The sequence below is a fragment of the Apteryx rowi genome, unplaced genomic scaffold (genome assembly GCF_003343035.1).
Source record: "Apteryx rowi isolate R43461 unplaced genomic scaffold, aptRow1 scaffold_56, whole genome shotgun sequence".
Classification (NCBI taxonomy): domain Eukaryota; kingdom Metazoa; phylum Chordata; class Aves; order Apterygiformes; family Apterygidae; genus Apteryx; species Apteryx rowi.
Window position 1 is genome coordinate 3,056,060 of NW_020450827.1, and position 26,824 is coordinate 3,082,883.

At 44.7% G+C, this 26,824-nt stretch overlaps 1 protein-coding gene across 18 annotated transcripts in view; it reads left to right on the forward strand.

Moving 5' to 3' along the window:
* Positions 1-26,824, forward strand: part of AAK1 (AP2 associated kinase 1) — an 84,196-nt gene that overhangs the window by 21,812 nt on the left and 35,560 nt on the right. For 17 of the 18 annotated variants that reach the window (XR_003256039.1, XM_026081760.1, XM_026081743.1 and 14 more), the window contains exons 2-15: positions 3,757-3,875; positions 5,071-5,179; positions 7,346-7,488; positions 11,773-11,894; positions 13,382-13,463; positions 15,496-15,628; positions 16,658-16,761; positions 17,751-17,830; positions 19,335-19,489; positions 19,593-19,873; positions 20,741-20,956; positions 24,224-24,453; positions 25,082-25,239; positions 25,652-25,768. Coding sequence is in view for 17 of the 18 variants with exons in the window: in XM_026081760.1 (XP_025937545.1) it covers positions 3,757-3,875; positions 5,071-5,179; positions 7,346-7,488; positions 11,773-11,894; positions 13,382-13,463; positions 15,496-15,628; positions 16,658-16,761; positions 17,751-17,830; positions 19,335-19,489; positions 19,593-19,873; positions 20,741-20,956; positions 24,224-24,453; positions 25,082-25,239; positions 25,652-25,768 (2,049 nt within the window). In the remaining variant the exon portion in view is untranslated. Of the gene's footprint in view, positions 1-599; positions 652-3,756; positions 3,876-5,070; positions 5,180-7,345; positions 7,489-11,772; positions 11,895-13,381; positions 13,464-15,495; positions 15,629-16,657; positions 16,762-17,750; positions 17,831-19,334; positions 19,490-19,592; positions 19,874-20,740; positions 20,957-24,223; positions 24,454-25,081; positions 25,240-25,651; positions 25,769-26,824 lie in introns of those variants that run through there. The other variant, XM_026081749.1, reaches the window with a different exon arrangement.

Below are 26,824 nucleotides of genomic sequence, written 5' to 3' on the forward strand. Positions count from 1 at the left end.
AGCTGGGGGTGCTGAAGCCAAGTAGCAGCAAAAGGCGTAATAAAATGATAAATCCGGATAAATTCAAGTTAGGGTGGCATTTTTACAACACTTCTGATTTAAATGTGGAACGAATACCCGAGAGCAGTTAAATTCTTAATTTTGTTACGATTTCCTGGATGATATCTTGGGTACAATCAAAAACTGGGCTCAATAAATGGTTATTTGGAAGGAATGTTATGGTCTGTTTTAACTGAGGCAATCAGATCAGATGATGTAATAGACATTTAGGAAGTAAAACTTATGCACCCTCTCTTGAATGGATGTGAATCGTCAAATCTTGCTTCTCTTGTGGCAAAGTCACTTGCTCTAGATTCTTGTACAAGATTGCTATACACCGTGATTAAATCAATACTTGTTTTCTCTAGAGAGAAGCATGCTGCTTTTGCTAGTAGAAAAATTGTCATGCTTTAATCTGCAGTCAGTGGGAGTTTAATAATAAAGTAACCAAATTGGTAGGTGTAGTTTCAAGCAAAATAACTTAACTTATTTTGAACAGCTTCCATCTGTGGTGGTGTCAGCTGAAGTTTGCAGGAGTTTAAGATAATGGAGAAAAGGAAAAGGACACGAGGCTGTAACTTTCCTGCGACTTGCATAAGCACTGTTACGTCAGTACGTATGACAACTTCTCGGCAAACGTTTCCATTTTCTTTCTCGGATGTGGTTCTACCTGACTTGTTTAGCTCTCGTTGCTCTGTTTGGAAGATGCTCCAGGACACAGCAGTTAAGTCCTAATGTGTTGATGTTGCAGTCCTGTACCAGAGAGCATTAACTTCTTACGTGACTTTAGATCCTAAATTTTTGTTTCTTTTGAGCTCTTGGGATGGGGATGGTTTAGCGATGTTCTGTGTTGCGTAGACTGTAGTTTTCTTTACCACTTGGCCCTGACTGCTTGTAAGAACAGTAGCGGGAGGTACATTTTCTAGCAAGGGTGCTCTGGGAGTGACTCCATTAATCGGCACCGGGACAAGGAACTGGGCTAGAAGAAGGGTACCTTAAGGAGAACTTTGCTGATGAGACATTAGCAGTTGGTCTGAAGAGGTACCAGTCCCACTGCAACTAAAGCAAATGTTTAAAAGGAGAAAACAGACCTTGAATTTAGTGGATTTACGTTTTTAAAGTTTAATTAATCTATTTTTGCTGCTCAGCTCATGTTTCTTTCTGCCCAGTGTAGGACTGTAAACAGAGATACAGTATCCTTCTGGCCTTTGGGGCTGCGAGGAGAGAACTGAGCTCCGGGAAGGGAGGGGAGGCTTCTGATGGGTCCCCTCCAAATTTCTCATTAAAAAAACAAAAACAGAAAAAAACCTCTTGTGATTCCAAAAAAGTTTTGATAATGACTGAGACTCTAATAAAAAATGTGGGTGTTTTGTTTGTTTGTTTAACGTTTCCTCTAGAGTACATCTGTGGTCCATGGAAAGTTATACGGAAAGTGGAAAATAAGCCCAAACCTGATGATTTTAAAAAACACAATGTTTTGAAAATGTAGGGACGAGGGAGATCATGCTGGGTATGAGTCCCTTATTATCTAGTGAATCCATTAAAGGCTGTAAGGGGGGGGGGAAATCATTAGAGTGCTCTCATGCTTTCTTCAATATGGACATCCGTTGAACTAAAGATAGCGCAGTGCGATGTGTGTGTCCTCCAGAACTGAACCGAATGTGGCTAGGATAGAACAATAAGGCTACCACTGCGCGTTTAGGAGTTTTTAAAAATGGCTTGTAATTTGAGATCCTCAACTTGAAGCAGCTTAAGGGGGGGGGGGGAGTGGTGTTATTTTTGTGACTCAGTTTGAGCACTCAGAAGAAATGAGGCCCTCCATAACAAGAGTTTTAAAATGCTCTCTGGCAGGGTTGAGCAGCATCTGTATGGCTTGCTGTATCCCAGGGCCATGTCCTATTTTTCCTGAATTTTAATATCCATTTTGGAGCCTGGTTATAGTTTTAAGAACCTTCACTGAAATTTTCCCACTCTTTTTCCCCCATACTCCCTCATCTGCTGCATCTATCTTGCAGTTTCTCTGGGGTGCTGCCCATTAGCTCTACCCCTAAAAGCCAATGCAACTTCCCTGGAAAATCCTGTAAGTCTAGTTGTTATGACACATTATGATGTGTAAAATGAAGGACTTTGCATGCAAAGAGATTTTTTTTAACAGCTCCAGTGCTGACACACATGCTATTTGCATGTCTAACTCTTCTGTGGGTTTTTGGAAGATGGGCTATAATGGGTGTTTTAAAAGCTGCTTGATAACAGAAGCGAGGAGTGTTGTGCTTTGGACATAGCAGCGTTGTCTGGTCACTTGTTCTTCTTCAGTCTCTTCTTGGTAAAAAATATTTTCAATTTTAGTAGTAGCTTCAATGGGCCGTATGGCTATGTTGTTGGATTTGTGAACAGCTTGTAAGCACCAGATATTGCAAGACGGGCATTGTCAAATGCAATCTATTTTAACGCTAAACTTTACCCGATATGTGGCTGTTTTGCTTGTCGCTTTTCACACAATAGGAAGAAACCAGTTGGATGCCAGATAACCATTAGTAATAATTATATGCAAACATGTCAAACATAACCATGTATGTATTGTTGCCCTGGTGGTTTCTGGCAGCCTGTAGGAAAAGAGGAGACAGTGAGAATCACCAAAGGGCTCAAACCTCTTCTACAAGAGCTCTTTGGGATGTGACTAGCTTTTTATGGTGCGTAGTAACTACAGCTCTTTGCATACTGAGACTCCTGAATGCTACAGCAGCACCAAATAATGACTTACTGCTGGGCTGATTCTTTAGATATCCTTAAACATGAAAGAAATATTTGCTGTAACTTCAGGTAAAAGAGCGAATAAACTGCTGTTGGGCTATAGCATTGAAAATGTTATCATGCTTCCCATTTTTCCCTTGTGTATCACTTCTTCGCTACTTGGATACGTGCGACTCTTTTGTTCTGATTCCTTCTGATATCTGAGAGCCAGGTGCTAAACTTTGAAGCCTCTGTGCCTCCGTCCTCAGTCTGCTTCCTATTTCTGTCCAGGACTACGAATGAAAAACCCTTTTATTTTGATGCATTGGTAACAGATATGAAAGGCTTCATCCTAAACAAGTCAAGTATGTCTTGGGAGTCTTGGCTTGACGAATAGCAGTGACCACCCAATAAACTGTGTGGGTTGTTTTGTTTTGTTTTTTTTTTCCTTATTCTTCTGTCCTTTTTTTTTAAAAGCACTAACATCAAACCACATATAGGAGATGGGTTGTACTGCTTCTTGCACCAATCGGTTTTGTAATGTAACTCAGAGATACTTCAGAAGTTGGGAAGCCTTTTAAGTTTAGGCCTTTAGTAATTCTGTGAATGTTTAGTAGCTCTGATTTCTATCCAAGGCAACACTGCGATTATACTTCAGCTTGGCTCTTCCTAATGAAAACTAATGGAGCAGTGACGGACTATATGGCAGGACAAGTAACTGGTAATTGCTCGTTATTATTGAGATGGTAACTGTTAACTTTGCTTCCATTAGTTGAAGATTTGCCCTTTTAGCGTTGTGGTTGTTTTTGGTGTGTGTTTTTAAGTTTCCCGAAATAACTGTCTAGGCTAAGATGTAAGCTGGGGCACTAAGCTGATCGAAGGGGTACTCCCACCATTTGTAGCTGCTGCATGTCCTTCTCCTTCAGCGGACAGCAGGAACCGAGGGGCTTCTCTGTTACCGAATGTGGTGTTTTGTGTCTTCCGCAGGTGGATTTGCAATAGTGTTTCTTGTAAGGACGAACAATGGGGTGAAATGTGCCCTGAAACGGATGTACGTCAATAACGAGTACGACTTGCAAGTCTGCAAAAGAGAAATCCAAATTATGGTAAGTCACCACTTTGCACTGGGGTTCCAGACTGGGAGTGGAATGGCCCGAGAGCCCTGTCACCGTCTGGTTGTGATCTGTCTAGTGTTGTAAACTCTGTGGGTTTTCTTAACAAGATTATCATTATTATTTTTGGAGAGACCTATCTCCTGGAGTTGCATGACTGCCTGAAAATCTTGGGTTGAATTATTTAAAATTGAAATAGTTTGGTCAAGAAAGAAACAAACTGAAAAAGGAGAGGGAATCTGAGAAAAATTAGGAGGGCAAAAAGCTTGTATTTCAACCCCATGACTTAATGGGAATGGGAAGAGCTGCAGTGGTGAGTGTGATTTGGGGGTGTTTCTCTTTTATTATTGGATGCAAGGAGTTGTACGATAAGATAGCTATTTTAAGCTTAGAGAGCATCTTGGCTGATACCTGATAAACATGGGCATTTCCATGTTTGAAATTGCCTTCAAAGATTGTGATGAACTTTTAGAGCGATTGCAAGGTGGGGAAGGAAACGCAAAACCCTCATTCTGCTAATTTATAACATGAGGCATTGGTTTGAGATGGAGGATCTTCATGTCAGAAGCCCTTACCTGTAGCAATTCTGAGTGTGTTTCTTGAAGTAGCTTTTAGTTAGGTTAGTACCTTTAAAATAACTTCTGGAGTTTGGGCGATAGTGCAGTAAAGCTTTTGGGCATGCTTTTTCGTCACCATAGCTAATGCTATGTGGAAAAAGTTGAGATTAGATCTTACATCAAAGGTTTTAGCTGTGCTCACAGAGCTTGTTTACTGGCATTTTACTTGCCAGTGCTTTCCGTTGTTTGTCTCCGGTGCCTCTTCAAAATGTGTGGCTAACCTGGAAGGTGGCGGTGAGAGAGAGACAGTCTTACTCAACTGGCCTGCTCATTCCTGTACTGAATCCTATCTGAAGTGCTAATCTTTGTCCTGAAGAACCAGTACAGCACTTAAAGGAAATCTTTGCTTCTTCCCTTGCTTTTGTGTAGTAAAGAAATATTTTGAGCTGAACTGTAATGCTGTAGGATTGCAAAAAGTGCAGCAGAGAGCAAAACTTGTCCAGTAGAATCGTGATTTCTTTTACTGGTGAAGCTGAACATAGAACAGAGGAACTGGCCTGGCTACTGTTCCTGCAAGTGTGTGTGAAGCTGGGAGTTGCAGCTTTTATACTTGGAATGTATTTGTCTTGCAGCGAGATCTGTCTGGCCACAAGAATATTGTTGGATACATTGATTCCAGTATAAACTCAGTAAGCAGCGGCGACGTGTGGGAAGTGCTGATACTAATGGACTTCTGCCGAGGTGAGTGTGGGCTCAGCGTGTTGGTAGATTTGTTCCTCTTCAGCCCTTACGGGAAACTTGCACAACCTTTTCCTTAGGAAAACTGTTCATAGGCCTGGCCCTTCCTTCAATACCAATAAACCATTCTGAACAAAGCGAAGCCAAAACGAAAGGTGGGGAAGTGGGTGATGTGCGAGGCTATGTTGACTCTGTTGATAGGACTGTTGCCACCTTTGCCCCTGCCCCGGATTTCCCTAGATCCTTCCTGCTGTGAGAGAGCACCCTTAAATAGGTGCTTGTATTCTTCATAGGCTGGTTCACATAAAACAGCTGCTCTTCTAAAGCTGCCAGGTTGCAGAATAAAATTCTTCTCTGCTCTATGTTGTATTGCAAGCTTTTTTCCATTTCAACCTTACTTGGAATTATTCTGGAAGCCTGAAATGGATGGTGTGAGGCCAAGGAAGTATGCCTTTTACCTCTGCCCTTTTTGCTCCGCTGTCTCTAGTCAGGCAGGCCCTTCCAGTTTTTTCCAGCTGTCCCGAAGCTTTGATCCCTTGTGGCTGGGATGTGGTGTTTGGAAAATGATGCACATACTGTGCCCCAATGCCTAGCGCAGGAGCGGAGCATTAAGCAAAGAAGAATGTTTTGGCCAGGTGACCTCAGAAGTCTGTGGCTATTTTGTATGGTGGCAGCTGATGGAAATAAGTACTCTTGGCACTGCTCAGCTTTTAGCCGAAGCCAGGTGCATTGTAACAAGGACAGTTAGGTTCTAAAATGTCTTTAGATGCGTACAGCACGTCCTTCTGTCCTGCCATCACCTCCTCACTACTTCGTTTTGCTGCAGGGATCTCATCTAGCTTGGGTTGGGTTTGTTTGCTGCTGCAAAGAACCTTATGAGTAGTTTCTCTGATGGAATCATTACATAAGTTCTTGTAAGCTTCATCCGGAAAGTCACAAGGAGCGTTGTAAGGAAGAGGCCAGCCAGCACTACTAAATCCATGCTCAGCTTCACATTGCCGACTTGGCTGTGAAAGGAAGTGTAAATCATGGCACTTGAGTGTGCGCTCCTTCCAGCTTCCTTAGCCCTTCTTCTGTGCCTGTTTTGGGGGACATAAAGTAAGGCTTCTCTTTCTGGGGTGTTTCCTTCAACTTCAAAGGAGAAGAGCTGCCAGGTGGTATTTCTCATTTGGCTTGCCTTTGCCAGACACTCGGCTTAGCACACACCTCCCTCGGTCTCCTGCAATCAGACTGAAGCATAGGAACTGCTATTATACATTGGATTTTTTCTTGTTACTCTCTTCCTCTTGTGACAAACATAGCTTCTAACCCGTATCGGTTCATTTTTATGTGCAGAATTTGACTCATTTTAAGAGTACAAAATGTTCACAGCTATACTATGAAGCTCAGTTTTTCTTTAATTTCATGTTACAAAAGTTCTGAAGTTTTCCATCTCTTCTGATTTTTAAATGATGCTGTTTTTCTTTGCCAGCAGTTCAGAAATGAGTGTTTTTTCTCTGTGTATCTCTTGAATTTTGAGGGGGAAGATCCTGTGTGGAAATTGTCCGAAAAGGCCTTGACAGCAGCAAAGCCTCAAGGCTGAGGCAAATTCACTGCTCATTTGTGAAAACTTGCCTTTGTTTTGTCTGGAGGTTCCCCTCATATGTGCCAGTCTGACTTCAGCCAAAGTGTTTAGCGGTATATGGTTTTTTTGAGTGCCCACCCCCCACCCCCCCTTGCTCACATGTGGCAGACTATTTTGTGGACTGTGGGTATGCCAAATTTGGTCTCTCCTTTCTCTAGTCTGACAAAAGCTTTTTATTGGAGCAGGAAAGAAACAGATATGGCTTAGTCAGAAATACACTTGGGTGTTAATAGAGCCAGGTAAATGAGGGCCTTAGAAGCTAAATTGCAGCTCTCGAAGCATTGCTCAAAGACAAGATCAGATGTAACGCCTGACGGCAGATAGGCAAAAGCCTCTCGGATTTAGGCAAGGAGGGAGGTTGCCAAAAGCCTCCGGGAGGGGCTTGGTGAGAGTTTTGAATTTGAACTCATGAACTTCTTGTGCTCTGACTGTACAGTCACAGTTTCATGGAGAGCAGATTACGATTAGGTGTGTCAGGCTGGGTTAGGGCTTGGACATGGCACAGAGTTCATCTTGCACAACTGTTGGTGTCTGTCCCTCCGCAGGAGGTCAAGTGGTGAACCTCATGAACCAACGCTTGCAAACGGGGTTCACCGAGAACGAGGTTCTGCAGATCTTCTGCGACACCTGTGAAGCTGTAGCGAGATTGCATCAGTGTAAGACGCCAATAATCCACAGGGATCTGAAGGTGAGTTGTGGACTGCAGCAATGCGGGAGGAAGTGTGCGCTCCATGTGTGTTCGCTGCCTGCGTAATGGCAGACAGGCTTTGAATGCTGATACTGGGTTTCTGTTGTTAATAATGAGGAAAGGTGGACATAAATACCTCTCCTTATTGGAAGATAAAGAAATGAGCTTCTCATTGCTGCTTACCATATGTTTAACTATCTATAGCTCTACTTAAAAAACACAAATGTTTGTGAATAATTGTTTTGCACAGACGATGTGCCAGAATGCATCTGAGAAATTATGCACAGTGAATTCTTACCACCTGAAGCAGTATTGATGTTATAAGGTAGTTCACAGAGAGCACGCTGTAAATCTGTTGCGTGGATTCACATCCAGAGATGTTGGCCTTGGGGCGGGAGTTGTTAGACAGTTTCAGAACTGGCCTCTAACTCTGACTGTGAAAGTGCGTTGGAAAACTCTGTGCGCTTAGCGGGGAAGAGAGCTAGGCCAGCAGGGAGAGCTTTGAAAAAGTCCCCCGCCTATAATCAAACAAACAAACAGAAAGACGTTCTCTTTTTCCTCTCGCCCAGCTCATAAAATGCCTGAATAATGCATTCAGCCGAGAGGGAGGTTCCTATCTACATTTGAAATTCAGATTTGCTTTGTGGGTCAGGCTCTGTTTTCGGAGCCCTGAACAGATGTTTGTTCTGTGCCACTGGCCATTGTTTTGTAGAAGCAACATCAGGCGTGTGTGCCAAGAGCAGCCAGGTAACACAGGGAAGGAAAGTCCTCACGGTTTGGTATGCTTTAGGGTATACCAAATGCTTGTGACCCACTGCACTGCTCAGTCAGTTTGAACGTATGAAACAAACCTCAATTCGGTAGTTGTAGAATGCTATAAAATGTGTGGAGCGTTTTAAATTTGAGGCCTGGATTCAAAGCTGTCTGGGTCTGTGACTATTGTCCAATAGTCTGTGTAGGCAGGGGAAACCGGGGTGGGAAGATGAGCTTTAGGGACGGGAACCTCTTCAATCAATATTAACCCCTGTTGTTACCTTCCTGCCTTGCAAATCCCTGATATCCAGTCCACTACTGCATGCTTAGATCGGCAAAGTTTGTAAGGCCTGGCTCTTGGTTGTTAAGTCGTGTCCAAAGCTAGAAGAAATAGCTGGCTTCTGTCTACTTTGAGACACGCTTTCAACTTGAATATTGTATTATTTCAGTCACGCTGACCACCAGAGTGCCGGTCGGAATCATGGATCTAGGTACTAACACAGAATCATTGACTTAAACATGTATTGACTTTAGTTTAAATTCAGTGCTGAGGACAGGGGGCGAGTTGCAATTTCAGCACAATTCCAAGAGAGATTAAGGGCCAGAAAAGTTTTAGTCAACATCTTACTGCAATGAAGGCCATGACAAAGATGCTACTTGGAGCCTGCATTCATGTATTAAGGCTTTCCTTCTGGACCTGATGGTATACCAGCAGGTAACTTGTCAGTCTGTCCTTGTGCGTTTACAGCTGCGTGATGCATTGCACAGAAGCTGCTGTTTAGTTTTGTGTGCTTTGATTGACACTCTTAACTATGGCTTTCCTGTCTCTCACTCTAACTCATGTTTTTGAAAGCACCAGCTCGGAGCTGTGGAAGTCAAGGTTGGCTCTAAGCTTTCTGCAGTGAGAGGTCTCCCGCTTCGACCTGTGATGCTTCTGCGAGTCTGAACCCATCTGGTTCCAGGAGCAGATAACTGATCGCAGAGAATCTGCTGGTTTCTCTTGTAGCAGAGACACAGTGAGAAACAGCAAAATGCCATGTCAATCAACACAACCGATGTTGATCACAAGACCCTCCTCCTTTCCTTTCCTGAGCTGCTGGAATGACCAAAATATTGCTTTCTGATGTTGAGGATTTATTTTTTTTTCTCCTTTCATTTCATCAGGAATCCCACCAGGGTTGTACCTCCCTATGGGGCGATAACACAGTCACGCTGTGCTGCTGTTATCTCTGTGCCTTCTCCCATCGCCCTCCTTTGTAATGCCGAGTCTTGCGCTGATGCCACCAGCAGACGTTTTCCTGGAATTTGTTTGGATGGCTCTGTGTTCAGAGAGTGATATGTAAAACTGTTCATTGCTCCAGTGCTAAACTATTATATCAGCCGTGTTAAAAATCTGCATGTGCCAAAATCAGTTAGTGTTGAGATGTCACTGTTGCCTTCAGTTCTTTGCTATGAAATACTAACTAAGTGTTCAGAAGGAGACAGTGAATGGTGCTGGGGAGGAAGGGAAGCTGAAAAATCTCTGAAGAGACCTGAAAAACTGTGAAGCAGTCAGAAAGGGGACCTTGGTCATGCAGACAGACAGACAGACACCCACACCTCGCTCCCCAAATCACGACTTGCACTTAGAAATACAGGCTTTCAGAGATGTTGCTGTCACAAGATGATAACGTGTGCTGATTTTGCCAGTTAAAGAAAACCTTCTCCTCTCCCCCCCCCCAGTTTGTTTGTGCAGTGTGTTTTCCTGCTTCACTTGCTGTTTTAGCAAAGAACAGTGTTTATTTTAGAGATGAAAGGCAGAAGTTAACTAAACACTTTAAATAACAAAACATAAGGGGACTCATAGCTTTCCTTAATATATATTTGTTTAGAGTCTGAATCAAATTTCAGTGTTGGGCATGTTCAGGACTGCAGCTGTTGTGAGCGCTCAGCAGCACTTAAAGCGGGACTGCTGCCCTCTGGATGTTTGCCTGGAAGAAGGTACCTCCGTCCTGTTCTGAAAAGACAGGTACTTTTGGCCCAGCAGTCAGTAGCAGTAGTTCATGCACTTTGTTTTGTTTTTATTTTTTTCTGGAAATTACTGAACAAGCCTGCTTGCTGGATAGCCCAGTACTGGTTTTTAATAAAACTTGCAAGATGTTTCGGTGAAAAGTCATGTCAGATTCTCAACCAGATAAAGTGGAAGGATTCTTCTGGAAACATTTACAGAGTATTTGCAGGGAATAGGGAATAATGCTGTCAGTGTTGATCCGCTAGGAAGAACATCTGTGTGCAATGCTTTATTGAAAGCAGATGGATGGCAGTGGGGAGGGGGTGTGTTGTTTAACCCTTGGTTTCAAGCCAGCGTTTCCCCTCTCAGCTGCTTTTCTTTGGCTGTATTTTCTGATGCATGAAATGCTGACTCTTTCATTTTCTCCCCTTTTTGTAGAGATGGCCCTTGATTGGGGGGTGGGAGAGGTGTCTCCTTCCAAAAGATTTTGTTAGCTAATATTTACATGGTGATTTTTGAAATATAGAAGCAGTATGTTTCATCTCACTGTTGTATCTGAACATTTGACATTGTGGATAAATGCGTTGAGAATTGCGTATGTTCCCTTGAGAGAACGTGCTGTTAATGCCGTTGTGCGGATGAAGAACTGGAATACAGGGGTGCGTTGCCAAAGTGAAGAACTGACCCCAGCTTTTTCTAGTCTTACGTCAAGTCAGCATTGTAACCTGTGGACAGCTTTCTTAGATGAATGCAAGCTAGATTTGTATTAATGCATGATTAAGTGTGGTTATTTCGGGGAAAGGCTGTAACTGCTGATTTTCAGCTACCAAGGGTGTTTGTTGCAGCATCCACTTGTGTGATTCAAGCTCCAAATAATATTTGAAAGAAAGGGGTCATTTTCTCAGCAGGCTGGAAGAACCTCTGCTCACAGAATCATTGTTTAGGGAATATGGGGTACACGACACATTCTGGTAACAAACAACTAAAATGGGAGCATAAGCTTAGGTTTGCTTTGAGTAAGATCCTAAATGACAGGTGAACTGTAGGCAAAGAACTGGAGGTGTACTATAATTTCTGAAGTATAGGAGTGTGTGTGTTGTCATCCACTTTACTTCTCTCTGCCCCACTAGATAGCGAGGGGGTATAGCCCTTCCTAAAGCTGCGGACCCTTTATAGGCAGCTCGTATCGGCTCTCCCCAATTTAGGCACTTGAGACACTGAGAGATTGTCCTTGTCTGGAAGTGCATCTTAGTCTTAATAGTGGCAAGGTGATCTGCTTGCAAAAGGAGAAGGAAGGAGAAGTAGAAAGAATAGGTGGCAGAACGGAAGATAACATTACAACCACGTTTCCATGACGTGATCTCTATTTTAAGAGGTATGACAGTTTTGATGCATGCTTTTTCTTTGCAGCCATGTTACAGTTATATTTCAGATGTGCCTGATGTTTGTCTTCAGGCGTGAAGAGCCCAGGGTCATCTAAAGAAAACAAATATTTTTTCTTTGTCTAATGGAGAGGTTTTGTTTGTCTGTGATACTCATAGGTTGAAAATATCCTGCTGCATGATCGTGGCCACTACGTCCTGTGCGACTTTGGGAGTGCTACTAACAAATTCCAGAACCCTCAGACTGAAGGGGTGAACGCAGTAGAAGAGGAGATCAAAAAGTAAGCGTGCTCTTTCTTTTCAACTTGGATATAGCTGGCATTTGGAGGGTACTCCCCTCCCCCGCCACTAAATTTTGCTTATGCCTGTTGTAGCAGATTGGACACTTCAGCATAGAGGTACATCTGGTGGAGGTAAATAGGGGCCTGGGGGAAGGTGAAATAATACGTTGAGCTTGGTGTAATTGCTTTGGACCTGAAAGACTGATTGTAGCAATACAGAGAAGTTGCCCACCTTGGTGAGATAGTGACGTTCTTTGTTATATATGGGGTCAGTCCGTCTCTGTCTCCGATCTGTCCTGGTTTCTTTGAACTGCAAACACAGCAAATGACAAAATCCATCTGCTGTGAGCCACTCATTGTAAATCCTTGCAGTGACTAAGGAAATGCTTTGCCTAACTCGGAAGGGAGCCTCAACTGTTCATAGAAAATGGAAGGACATTGGGATGTTTAATCCATCTCCTTCTCTTGCCTGATGTGCAATCAGCTCTAGTAGTGGCAGCGAGATGGCCCTTGAAGCTTTAAAAAAGAACTCAGCTGGCAGTCCTGGAGAGCCTAGGTCAGGGATGCCGCGGACCCCAGCTCCTTGCTCTTGCTATAGTTCTAATGGCATCACTGCTGCCGACTTTCCAGTTATGCTAATACAATACTCTGGTTGTAAAATCATGTGTTAGATGTGTGTGCAAAGGCCTCGTTTTTGTTAGAATTTAATAATAGCTGCATGGATTTCCTAGGCTTGTATGAGTTAAGTTTTTAGAGCTCTCCTAGTCTCACTGTGCAGTCTGTTTGAAATGCCCTGTTTGTGTACTTGCTAACGAGCCTACAACAACTTTGCCTTTAGCAATGCTCTTTTGTGATTAAGGTAAATGGTGTGCAAGGTGTCACAGCAGAAATTACAGAGCTGCTGATAGAAAACCTTATTGTAGGAGTCTCTTAAACTGTGTCCCTGTCTCTAGCTTTTCTGTTTCTAGTGACTTGTTAAAACAAGGCAGATTCTAGTTACAATTTGGGTTGCCAAATAACCTTTCCCTTCTTTGCAATGGCTATGAGCAGGAATCCCAGTGTGGGAGCCTATTTATTAGAAGCCACGTGTGCGGTTACAGTCTTGTAGGTTGGCCAAAGTCCCAGCAGCGAGGACGTTGCGGAGGACATTTGGCTATCAACCTCGTTAATATTCTGAATCCTTGAATATTTCTGTTTTGGTTCTTAAAATGATTGTACTGTTTTGTGAGTAAATTGCTGGCTTTACAAAGGATCTCGGCTATTGCTTTGGTTTCCCAGGACAGTTTTTAATGGTTAGTATTTTCTTGTTAGACGTACGCAGCAGAAGCTTTGTTAAGTGATTTATTTACTTTTCAGCAGTTTATCATCTTTAGCATTTGTCCTGAAATGAAGAGGGATGGGTGAATTTCGAATTGTTTTTAAATACAATATAGTGAAAGTGCATCTGATGTCCATTTCCAACTCTCTGATGGATCTTTTTGCTGCAGGTACACTACATTATCCTACAGAGCACCAGAAATGGTCAACCTGTATAGTGGCAAACTTATTACGACAAAAGCAGACATATGGGTATGTATAAAACCCACTTAACATAGTAGAACCAGACTGCAGCTTGCTTTCATTACTATAATTACAGGGTAAGGTCTGTCTGGAGCTAACCTGCTTTCCGTAAAAGGTTGGACTGTTTCTGAATAAAGAGTTCCTCTGCTTGACATTTCTGCTGAGTTACTACTAAATAGGGTGGCTTGTGGATGAAACATGGCTCCTTCTTTGTATTCTGCCTCCCACATGGTTTTAATTTAGAGATGTATGAAATTCCAGGATTGAACCATTCAAACCTAATTCCATATCTTACGAGTTAAAACAGAACATTCAGGGTATTGTGATTTCTTGTGCCAGGGTTGGGTTACAAGCAAGTGTTTAAAAGAATAAAAAGCGGAGAAAATACACCTATTGCCCAATAGCAATAGCGTGTTTCTCCTGGGCGGTGTAGGACAGCTCAGCATTATCGAGCATGGCCCAAGACCAGGGTTTTGTGCTGGTGTTCCTAATGATTGGTGCAGTTTGGACATGCTTGTCATGTTGAGGGCAAAATGCAACTGTGGAGTCATCAGTTACTGTATAACCTAATCAAGGATGGTAGGTTTCTGTTGAGCTGGGAAGGAGATGAAAAAATGTCTGTGCTGTTTGTAGTGTAATGGCAACTCAGCGAATGGGATGTGTTCGAATGCTACTTCAGAGCGTGTCTATATGGTGTCTGAAACCCTGAGCTGGGCAGTAATGAGGCAGTAGCTGTATAAGGAGGGTTTTAATGTATCCTCGATAGTGCTGCATCTGCATATACAAGAGGGAAAATTGCTGGCACGGCATCTGCTGGGAAGAGACCTCTGTCTTCTCTGTGAGCTGAGCTAAGAGTCAGGAACGCAGCAGCTCCTGCGGGGCTCTTGCGCGGCTGAGTTCAGCGGGAGGCTTGCGGAGCCGAGCTGTGTACCAGTGTCGGGTTGCTTGCCCTGGTGATGGAGACCTGAGGAGGGAAGGTCACAGCTGTAGCAGCGTGAAAAGATTGTCAGGGCCTCAAAGCCAGCCAGAGGAGACGCCAGGATTTGTCCTCCTTCCTGTGATGATGTGGAAAGGCAGAGACCCAAAGGTGCAAACTGCACTATCCTTCCTAGCCTGGAAGGAATTTCGTTCTAGTGACCCACTGGGCGCTTCCGAATGAGTGTGCAGTGTTGTAACCTCCCTTCCCTTAAATTTCATTGAAGTTGTTTTAAACAAGAATGCAACTGAATTGTGAAATCCTGTAACAAAAAATAAAGTTGATCATGAGTTGTCTAGGACTAGGAAATGTTTTCCCCTCTCCCCTCTGGGATGGTGGGGGTGTTTCATAATTACCCCTTTGTGCAAAACTTGTCTTTTCTTTTGAAATACTTGGTTCTTCTTGCTGTCAAAAGCAGCGCAGAAATAGATGGAGCAGTGATATAATCTAGCAGCCTGCAGACAGAGGATTCTGGTTTGTTTTAAGATCCTCTCTCTCATTGCTTTACTAAATTCTCCCAGGTTTAACTTGTTACAGATATAAACTGAGTATCTCTGGCCAGTACGTAGTTGTAAGGGTCAAAAAGTTCTTTGAACTGGTACAGTTTAAGCTTGGGCAGCAGTTTGGTTTTTGTCAGTATAAACGTATTAAAGATGTGTCCCATTTGATTTTGCTGTTATTTGGCTTTTTCCTACCTGTATGTGGAGAACAGAGTAAGTCCTATCGTAGACCTACTTGTAATAGCATGTACCAATGTGAAGTTTGTGTGGGTTTGGGGATCTTATCTTATATCTGCTTCTTCCCTACCCTTATTACATCTCAGGCTTTGCCTCTTTAATTACGTGAAGGGTTACAGTATTTATAGTGGTATATGGAACTGTGGGGAGAGTGCATGAGAGATGATTCTCACCCAGAGAGGTTAAAACGTTGGCTCGGGATCATGCAGGACCCCAGTGGTAGAACGAGCCAGACCGCTTTCCCAGTTATCTGCAATGATATTTCAGTTGTATGATTCCCTGCTTTGGTCCTGTTTATTAAATCATCTGCTCTGTTCTCTCTCTTTAGGCCCTTGGCTGTTTGCTGTACAAGCTGTGTTACTTCACGTTGCCGTTTGGGGAGAGTCAGGTAGCAATCTGCGATGGCAATTTCACCATTCCAGATAATTCTCGGCATTCGCAAGACATGCACTGCCTCATCCGTGAGTCTCTCTCTTACATGACATAATTTACTTCTGCAGAACTTCTTAAAAATAAATAAATATATATAAATTAAAAAAATACATACATATATATATATTTTTTTACTTTTTACATTCTCTACTCTTATCACAGAAGAACTGACATTTCTCTTCTTTTAAGAGACGTGCTTGCACACAGAGATGGATAAAATGATCTTCCAGTAGTCTGGCTGATCGCTCTTCAAAAGACAGTTATGACCAAGAGATTTCTATTTGGCTAGGCTGTAACGAGCTCTGTGTAAAGGCAGGGAAATAGACAGCCGTTTGGTTTAAAACTCCTACAGAAGCTTGCACAATAAGCCTATTTATACAGAAACGTATTTCTCCAGCAATCTATTTGGATAAGGAACTGAAAAGAACCACAGTGACTTAGACTACCGATAAGAATTTATCTTCTGTGAATTGTGAAACAGAACTGAAATGATTTATAAATAACCCACTGACTAGAGTGAATGTGTAATTAAGGGTGCAGTGCGTTACTCTTGGCAAAGCTGGGCTAGCTCTCTTGCTTTCAGTCTGCATTTGATTTTTCTAGCCATAATCTTGAGTAACACAGACTTGGATGTGTTTGCAAAGGAGCCTGATGCTTTCCTTGCTTAGGCAAAGGCAGCGGTGTATGTGGCTGGCCCGTGTTCCAGCCCCGCTGCCACACCTGGGGCTGGATCAAGCTCTTTTCCTGAGGGTTCGCTTGAAAATGCTGAAGTCAAAATCGAAGCTAGTCCCTGACCAAGCCGGGTGCAGTTCCCCCACCTTGCTCTAGGGCCTCTGATAGTAGCTGTGAGCTGGGCATAGCTATGTTGGAGAGCATCTCCCGGTCCATCCTGCCTGACCGTCTCGCCCCCTTCTCAGCCGGCTCGGACAGTCCGATCAGGCCTGTTGACCACAGACCGTGTGCTCAGAAAGAGGCAGGGCACCCCGTTAGCACCTGGCTATGCCAGACGTGTGGATCTGTCTGTTCTGATACTCTGATGTTAACATCTTTTTTTAAAGGGTATATGCTTGAGCCAGACCCTGATAAGAGACCTGATATTTACCAGGTCTCCTACTTTGCATTCAAAATGGCAAAGAAGGAATGCCCTGTCCAAAATGTCCAGGTGAGTAGCAAAGAAGTGGACTGATGCAAGGTTTTGTGTGAGGAGGAGGCTGGGGATGGCTGAATATTAAGGATATATTCTATCAGTGGTTCCCCAGTCCTGTAATTGGGATGAGCTTTCTTTTTTTTTCTTTTTTTCTTCTTTTGTAATTAGAAATGCTTTTTGGAGGTGGGGGGAAAGGGGAAGGAAACCAGGGTCTTGTTCCATGTGTTGCTTATTTCTGTCTGCCCCCGATTTACCTCCTCACCCAGTTATCAGTGTGAGGCCATCCACGAGGCCTTGTGCATGTGAACATGGAAAATTAGGCCCTGCTTGTGGAACTGACTTGATTTCTAGACCAGTTCATCGTAGCGTGTGTAATATGGACTGCAGCTGGTTTTAAACACGGTGGTTTTATGCCTGCTGCCTGGCTGAGAATAGCCTCTTTCCATTTGAACTGCATCAGACCTTACACAACCATCTGCCCATGCTTAGTGTGTCTTTATAGATTTCAGTTGAAAAGTAGAGTTGGCAATAATTTTTTGTGGACATCTCAGTGACATGAAACTTTAATCTTTTGCCTCTGGATAATGACTAAGAAGGAACTGAGGTGGTAATTTATGCTTTTCATGAATAAGACACACTTCTGTTATAATGCCTGCATTTTTCTGCAGCAGTTTTAATAAATATTGCTGCTATTGTCCATAGGCTGTCTTCATAAAACACCCATGTCGTGCTCTAAAGCTTTATGTTCAATTCCAGACGTAGTCAATGGTCAAGAAGCTGAACCCCCCYCCCCCCCCCCCTTTTTTTTTCTTTCCTTGTAAAGACTCTCCTAAACTATGGTTTCTTCATGACATCAACGTTGAGGGGTCTGTCCTAAATCCAGCATGGTGATAAATAACTGCTTTGGGGATCCCACAATCTCCCATTTTCAGTTGGGCATGTCTACAAATTATTTCTGGCTCTGTTTTCTGTCTTTAAAATACTAAACTCAGTGATTTTTGCAGAACTCTCCAATCCCCGCTAAGCTCCCAGATCCGGTCAAAGCAAGTGAAGCTGCGGCAAAGAAGAGCCAACCAAAGGCCAGGTAACCATCTTCATTATGCTCCGGTCTCTTTTATTGTGTGGTGTTTGTCTGCTTTTTAATAGGAATGATGGCTGAGTATATGTATCTGCTTCCTTGTGGGGTTGCGCTTACACATGGAGACAAACACTGCAGTCCTGAGGCTTCTGCTTCAAATATGTAAATGTCCATTGATCTGAAACTCGGAAAATGCATATAATAGAGGAAATTCGTGTGCATGCGCGTGGGGGGAGGGACTTGGGCGATGCTGAGCATGAGTCAACAGCTAGGCTTTGTGTACTGAAGACACTGTTTGACAGCAGCAGTTGAAGATCAGGTGCTTAGATGAATCTACTGTGTCATCCATCCTAAGGCAGTATCCAGAGCAAAGTCAGGAGAAAGACTGCAGCTGGCCTGCAGTGGGCTTGGAACTGGCCCAGAGAGCGTGAGTCTGCTGAGGAACTGCATCAGGGACTATTGCTATTCGAGTCTGACCCTCGGCGTATGATAACCTGACCCAGTAATTACTGTATGCAATTGCTATGATTACTGCAGGAGCCATATAATCCCTTTTGGGGAGGGGAGGGAAGTCTCCATGGTACATGGTCTCCGTCTGAAGAGCCTAATCAGTGGAGAAACCACTTTACTGCTGTGGTGGTTCTCCTTTCTCTCATTCTGCTGCTAGCTCTGCTTATTATATTATAACTGAGATTTGTAAATTATTTTGGACAAAGAACTTGTTATCTCATTTTACTGCAAAGTGAGTAGTACAGCAGTGGATACTTCAAAAATGGCAGTTGTCTTCAGACCCTGAAATAGGGCATCTCTGCTCCTGTCTGTAAGTCCTGGAAATCTGCTTTGTTTGTTTTTATAATTGAACACAGTTACCCTCATGTTAGTAGAACAACTTGATACCTAGTAAGCAAATACATTGACAAAAGGACAGGATGGTGCCTGGTTTCTTGGCTCTGTCACTTTGCATTATTGCAGGACAAAAAATAGCAAGAAGGGATCAGGGAAGGACAAGCAACCTGATTCTGGGGTTAGACATACTAAAGTTAAAGTACTTCTAAAGATGCCAGTTTAAACAATTCTGCTGAAAGATATGAGCTGCTCTTAAGTGAACTTATTACATCTTTCATCTGCTCATCTGTAACTCTATAAGTGGATTTAAACAGTATGTTGTAGCAAATATTTGAATGAGTTGAGTGATTTTGACAAGTTCCAGCTGTCTGACAAGAGACGATGCCACAACTGGCAAAGAAGTCAAAGCGATTGAAATAAGTCAAAATCGGATTGAATCCGATTGACTGGATCGGATTAATTGTTGTGAATGCATCTGTGAAGCTCTATGTTGCTTGCAGTTTTGTGGGAAGGGTTGACTTGTATACTTGGGCACCTAGTCACCTTTCAGTCCCATGCGGCTTAAGTACTGATGAGTTGTTAAACCCATACTGTTAAAACCATATGTTAAAACCATAAACCCCGTTTGTTTCTTCTTCCTTTAACTCCTTACCACCTTTTGCAGGCTGACAGATCCTATTCCTACGACGGAAACTTCCATAGCACCCCGCCAGAGACCTAAAGCAGGACAGACGCAACCCAACCCAGGAATTCTACCCATTCAGCCAGCCCTGACGCCTAGGAAGAGGCCCACAGCCCAAGCAGCCATTCAGCCGCAAGGTGAGACGACGTTGTCCGTTCAGTGCCTTCCTGCAGGGCTCTGGTGTGCAGCGGGACCTTGGTGCGCAGTGGCCGCTCTAACAGATCTGGTTCACCCTACCAGTTGCAGGACCCTCTGCCCTGAGCAGCGGCCAGCCTTCGCTCCCTGCGAGTGTCCCCCAGCCAAAAGCAACGCCTCAACAGACGCCGGCACAGCCACAGACCAAGCAGGCGCCGGCTCCGCAGCAGGCCTCGCAGGCGCCGTCCCAGGTCCCTTCTCAGCCGCAAGCCACGCCTCAGCATCAACAGCAGCTCTTCTTGAAACAGCAACTACTGCAGCAGCAGCAGCAGCAGCAGCAACAGGCTGCATATTACCAGCAGCAGCAGATAATGCAAGCTCAGCAGGTGAGCGGGGCCGTGTTTGTTGCATGTTTCCTACCAGGCCGTGTGCCAGAGGCCTTCAAGGCCTGACCTTTGCATTTGTGACAAGTCCTCTGTGTGCTGGGGTAGGTGCAGTTTTTGGGGCTTTTCCTATTGATGTAGCATTTGCAGTTCCTTAGCAAGATTTCTTTGCTACACAAAAGGCTGATATTTTTAACTGTTAAAGTGGAAGGTCTTGAGATACTTTCGTGAGGTACGAGCAAAAAAGCAGCAGTGCTGGTTGAGGTTTTACAGCTCAGAGTATTTAGAGGTTTAGAGGTCAATGCTTAACTGATGAGCAGAAGGGTAGAATTTCTCTTCTGCTCTCCTTGTGAGACAAGAAACCCGGCATGCCTTTTTGTTAACGGTAAGATTCAGGTCTGTTGTCTGTGGTAGACTGTGATGACAGGGAGGCCTGTGAAAACATCACGTGTTAGACGAGATGTGTCTCAATGACAGACTTGAATACTTAACTGAGGTGTTTATAGCAGCCCACATCGCTGCTAATGCATAATTTAACAGTGGAGGCAGAGGACTAGTGAATCCTTCTATCCTGGGGAGAGGAAGGCCTCTGTTTAGAATAAATAAAAATGGAGAAAGGAGTTTTGAACCACAGGATTCTGCATCCTGGTAGCCCAGTACGGGCAGGTGTAACACAGAAAGGATCTAATGCTAGGCCAGCAGGCTGTTTTCCGCTGCTCCTTTGCAGATGGTCTCCAAGCCATCGCAGCCTGTTAGTGCTTTGCTGCTTGCACTGGCTATAACCAGCCCCGGGGCTGGCGCCGAGGTCTGGCTGTGGTACCCCGGTTCCCAGCCTCGCAGCAGACTGCTCACCAACCGGTTTTGTCCCAGTTCCCAGTGATGCAGCAAGGAGCTCCGGCACAGCAGCAACTGATGCAGAACTACTACCAGCAGCAGCAGCAGCAGCAGCAGATGATGGCCCAGCAGGCAGCAATGCAGCAGAAGACTGCAGTAGCAGCAGCGCAGCAGAAGCAACAGGCCCCAGCGCCGCCGCAGCCCCAGGCCCCGCAGGGTGCAGCCCAGCCAGCACCTCCGCAGGAGCAAGTGGTAAGAGCCTTGCAGGAAGGAGTGGGGCAGCGGGGTGAGGAATACTGGCACGTGCTCCCCTGCCATGTCCTGTCCGCAAACTACAACCCAGTGGGGTGGAGTTGTGCTCTGGGCCCGTAGAAAGAATGTGGGTAGGTTTCTTAAGGCAGCATCTCCCTCTATCCCTCCCCTGCCACGCTCCCTTAGAGGACTTGTGCCAAACTCTCATCAAAAAAACATTCATACTTGAAGCATCAAGATGGGCATAAGGCAACCGAGCTACCCAAAATCGCTGCTCCTTTGGAAGACTTTCCTCTGGTATTCAGAGCTCTGGCACAAAGGCAGGTACAAGCAGCCTGCCCAGTTGTTTCTGGAGTTGGGGTTGCTTTTCTTTCCTCCTTCTGAATACTCTGGAAAGGAGACTTTTCAAGGCACCATGTCTTCAAAAATAAATGAATCGTCCGCTTTACTAATCATCTGAACGTGTGCCCAAAATAAATGCTTTTTACTTAAAGGAAGATATGCCTGTGTGCAACATGGAAGTAGCCAGCTGTCTGTAGTGTTAAAGGCAGGGGAGCTGTGCCAGAGGGCAGGATCCCTATTGCCAAGGTGTCTCTGCAGCGCAGGCGAGAAGCTGTGTTTTTGCCTTCATTACTGTGCAATCCCATCTGCTTTTGCTTGTTTTCTGGAGCGCAAAGGCATGTCCCTCACTCGAGTTGTGTGTTGCAAAGCAAGTGTGTTGTCTGCAGACGCCAGGCAAGAGGAAGTTGTTTGTTGTTTTGCTGTACCTGGTTGCACATATACAAAGCAAACGGTTTCTGATAACAGACCAGTTCAGCCACACTGTATTTGAGCCCAGACTAATGGCCAGTTTGTGCTTGGTTGTTCATGAGGTGCCAGTCACTAAGGACCTAATTCATCTTTCAGGCATGCTTTCTTTGAATTGACACCAGGAATTAGTTTGGCTAATGAACTTAATGAGCCAGCGACCTGCATGATGCTGTGGAAACAATTTGTCTTGCTCTTTCCCTGATGCCGGTGTCTCAGGGCTCTGTCATTCACCCCTGTGCTTTTCTATTAATCTTCAGCGCTGAGCTGGTTGTTAGGGCAGGTGATGAACTTGGAGCTTTTGTGTTCCTGGCCTTTTTATGGATTTGCTGAATGACCTGGGGCAAGTCAATTTATTGAAATCTGTGGGAGTTTTCAGGTTTTGGATGAGGCACACGTTATTACCCTGCTCCTTTTAGAGGAGGAATGCCTGAAACATATTATTAAAGTGCATCTCTAAAGAACTTTGCTGTGATTCACATGCACAAAACCTTTCTTAATTTTATTAAATCAGCTGGACTGAAAATTAGCCCTGTCTCCCGAAGGCTGATCAGAATTGACACATGCAAAGACTTTTCCACTCCTGTGGCAATCGGGAGGGGAAAAGCAGTAGTCAACTCATTTTAAAAAAAACAAGTAGTGAGGCATCGCCTCTTCAGAGCATGCTCTCTAAGCAGAAGATACCAAGCCAGGCCTTGTCAAAACCTTTTCGTATTGCAGGACTTCAGGTTAATAAGCTCTGCATCCACTTCTGTGCAGATTTCAGCACGGCCTTTTTATTTCTCAGCACCAAATGTACCATTCTGCAGTGACCTACATAGCGAGATGTAAGGTGGGTGCATCAGAAGCAGTCAGGTCAGCTTGCTTCTCAGCTGCAGAGAGTCTGCCTGAAAGGGCAGGGTGAAAAGCAAGGCAGCTAACCTCTTGTTTGCCTTGCCCTGCTGTAGTTTAGAACCACGCTGGGGATATAACTCCTTCCCGATGGCCCTCCTAGGCCATCCCAAGTCTTCCATATTTCTTCTCTGGGTGAAAATGGCCTGGGATGATACTGAGCAGGGAACAGAGGCAGGATAGAAGGGCCCAGGCAGTGGAGATGGAGTGCACAACTTTCTGCTCTTTGCATTCTGGTTTTTCCCTCTTTAAATCCAAGCAATAACTGGATTAGGACCCATTGACCAACTGATTTTTCACATCAATCCCAAGTGATACTGTTGCTTAACACTAGAAAATAATATTTTGAGTACTTATGGGTATGTCTGTGAACTCAGCACAAGACTGAGTTGATGAGGGAGAATAAAATCCGTTTGAGAAGTATCTTGATGTTCCTGAAGGGTTTGTAGTTGGACTCTCTTGGCAGACACTTAAACCAAACACACTTATTTTTCTCCTCTAGGTTTGAATGACAACTTTTACTCCCAGGGTCCTTGCTTTTTCCTTAGGAAATTAAGTTCCTTGTTTTGCTTGGTCTTGCTTTCCTTAGCTGAGCTGTGTATGTGTCACTGTAGAAAGAAATGAGAAAACCGGCACCACCCTATGGAAATGCCATCTCTGCTCATTAACCTGTTATGGGCTTTTTTAAATTGGGGGGGTGTGGGTGGGGTGTCTCTGTGTGTCTGCCTTTTCCCGCCCTCTTGGGATTGCAGAAGATGGGGCTGTGGGTTTGCTACTGCTTAACAGATCTGTTTGTTTAGCTGGTCTGTCTTCCTGGTCGTAAGCCTGCCTTTTGCTGCGCTAAGCGGTCACATACCAGTAGAAGCAGTGGATTTTCAATGGAACTTCCCGTTAGTCAAGTTGGATTGCCCTGGCTCGCTCTGCTCGGGGTTGTGACCTCTTGGTTTGCACAGTGTAGGGTGAAGTTCCAGCCTGTGATTTTTGGGAGCTGGGTTCTGCTTCTACATCTGCTGACAGTAGGGCAGTGCTTAGGGGTTCACGTATATTGTGAAGCAACTGCCGTTTGAATTCTTAAGGGCTGTCTGTTTTCTCACATCTGGAGAAAGCGAAGCCCAAACTCCTGCACTGCAGAAGCCCTGTATCCCTTCGGAGATTTGACCTCAATTACATGGCGTCCACTGGAAGAGGTGCTGCTCTTCACCTTGCCCCAATCCATGCGCCTATATGACAGGATTCCTGCATGCCCTAATCTGTTTTCTTTTTTTAGCGCTGCCCGACTCTCAACCTTTACCCTTGAGCAAGTTGCTGAGACCAGTTGGCTGTGAAAAGCATGCATTAATAGCGATCTTGCCTCCAGAACTCCACCGTGGAAAGGGGAGAAGGCTTCCAGTTGTGCAACTGTAGTAATGCTGAAATACTGTAGACCAGTGACACTAATTTTTTTTTATTTTTTTTCCTCCAGACTGTCCTTGATTCATGACTCTGAGGTCGGTTCCCCAGAACATAGCTGTTCTTTGAGCACGGCGGCTCTTCACCTTCAAGGACCTACCATTTTGCTTTCTCTCCTAGATGCAGGCACAAATAAGGCAACAGCAAAAACCTCAAACCACCCCCCCCGCGGCTGTGCAGGGGCAGAAGCTGGGCTCTCTCACCCCTCCGTCGTCACCGAAGACGCAGCGTGCAGGACACAGGAGGATTCTGAGCGATGTGACGCACAGCGCTGTGTTTGGGGTTCCAGCCAGCAAGTCTACCCAGCTCCTGCAGGCAGCTGCTGCTGAAGCCAGTCTCAACAAGTCCAAGTAGGTGGCCGATTGCTTGGTGTCAAAGCGTGTGGAGGGAGGAGATAGGCAAGGCTTTTTGGATGCTTCCTAGGCCAAGCTCTGAGGCGAAGGTCGGCAGCAAACTCTGGTCTAAATGAGCCTTTGTCTCCCCAAGACCACGGTTCAGTGCTTGGCAGGAAGCTGCTGGAAGCTGCCCAAGGGCAGAGGTCCTCCTGAGTGCTTCTGCTCTCCCAAAATATTAAGCTAACTGGGCTTCCACATGGATCACAAATGCTAGTCTTACTTCCACTGTTCCACCAGTAGCCCTGGTGCCTGCTTCATGCTTGCTGCATAGCGCCGGTTCTTCCCCAGGAGTACGTGCTACATCACATTTATAGTATCTACAGGCAGGAAGCCTCCACATAGATGTTGCAGGAAATTGTTTCAAATGGTGTATTTATGGTACTTTTTTAATTCCTGACATCAGCAGGATGCTCAGACATGATTATGAGCAGATAAGGCAAGCTGGTCCCAGCCTTTTGGATGTGCAAAGTACAGTAACTTGGGCTAAGTGTTTTAAGAAGGAAGTGATTATAACACAGTAGCTCAGAACAGATCGTAGTGCTGGCCAGAGAATTTCAGACTGGTTATTAATAATCATGTCCAGGTCTGCTTCTACTACACCCTCGGGTTCCCCAAGGACCTCGCAACAGAATGTGTATAACCCGCCCGATGTCTCCACGTGGAATCCGTTTGATGATGACAACTTCTCCAAGCTCACAGCTGAGGAGCTGCTGAACAAGGACTTTGCAAAGCTGGGTGATGGTAGGTTCATGGAGAGGGTTTAATACCAGCCTGCTATTAAACAGGAAGGTGGTGTGGAATGATGATGCTTTCAGTCAGATGCTGCCTGGGTGCTCCCATGCTGTCATGGTCAGCTCTGCCTGTAAGAGCTAAATCCTTCCAGTCTCCCTTTTTCTCTGTCCCTGCCCTGCTTGCTGAGCAACTGCAATTAAACAAGCAATATTCTCAAAGGGAGTGGTACTTGCTGCTTTTAATGTGGCCCTGATCAGTTTGTTGTAGAAGCTACAGTTTAAACTGTGCTTCATCTGCAACTTCTGCAAATTTTGATTTGCAAGGAGGGACTTAAGTATGGAAATAGTTCCCTAAAAGTACAGGTAAGTAAGCAACCTTCAGAATGGAAGTCTCTCCCCTAAATCTGCATCTGGCCTTTCAGGGAAAGCTCCAGAAAAGATGGGCGGTTCTACAGAGAATCTGATTCCAGGTTTCCAGCCAGCTTCTGCTGCGCCCCAGGTGGATGCGTTTGGTGGCTCTTCTTTCACTTCTGGATCAGGTGAGTTTGTGAGTATGTCCTAGAGGGCTATGCCCTCAACAAGCACAGCAGTCAAACAGCAGCTTTTGTCATAGCCTTTTTGGAGGGAAGATAAAACTGATACAAACTCCAAATTGACTTGTGAATGGTGAAGGCAAGAAGTTTTGTACTGGCTGTGCAGTCTGGCTTCTAGAGACCAGGAGTCCTTGGCTGGTCTAAGGAGCTTTATTGCAGATGTCTGTGTGTGTGTGACCCCGTCCGGTCTCTCCTTTGGTACCTGGGTACCAAGGTTCTACCCTAAGCAGCCCTTTCTATGCTGAAAAATCTCTGTGAGTGCTGCTGCTTGTTTATAGTTCTTCAGCATCTCACTGAATGCAGTGAAGACCTGGAAAACTGCCAGCAGCAGCCCTAAGTGTAAGTAATCCTCTCCCCATCTTATGCAGCCCTTCTTACCAGTGAAAACTGCAACCGTGTGGCGATGCTGCTTCATTAAGCATACCAACCCTTGTAGAGAGGCATCCTGGCAAGAGACTGAAGAATCCTTTTGCGGGGCAAGAAGTGACAAATCCATTTATGCTTATTTCTATTTATAATAAGAGATTTAGCGGAGCTTATAACTGAGCTTGGTATTGTTGGCTCTTACCTGAGAGTTAAGGAGTTGAAATAGATGACGCAAGGGTTCTCTAGGGAGTTACTTTGTGACTTTCACAGAGCACTGAACAGCTGGACAACTCACTGTGTTGTTCCACCAGCTGTTAGAGATGCTGAGCAGCAACAGCTCCAGATTCAGCTGTAAGGTAGCTTCTGTGAAGCCTGAGAAGTGTCCGTACGTCCTGGGCTTTCTGGACACTGTAGCATGTTCAATTCTCTTCTGGTTTTTGTCTTTAAAATTTGCTCCTTGACTCTCTTGCCCTGAGGTCTGGGCTCTTTAGAAAGGTGCCTCAGAAATTCTCTCGGTTGTTGCACTGGGACAGGCACTTCTAGCCCTTTTCTTTTTCTCTTTGCTTAGATATGAGCTACAAATCTAGTCCTAAGCCTCTCTGGTACAAGATGCCATACACTTCATTTTAGACAGCC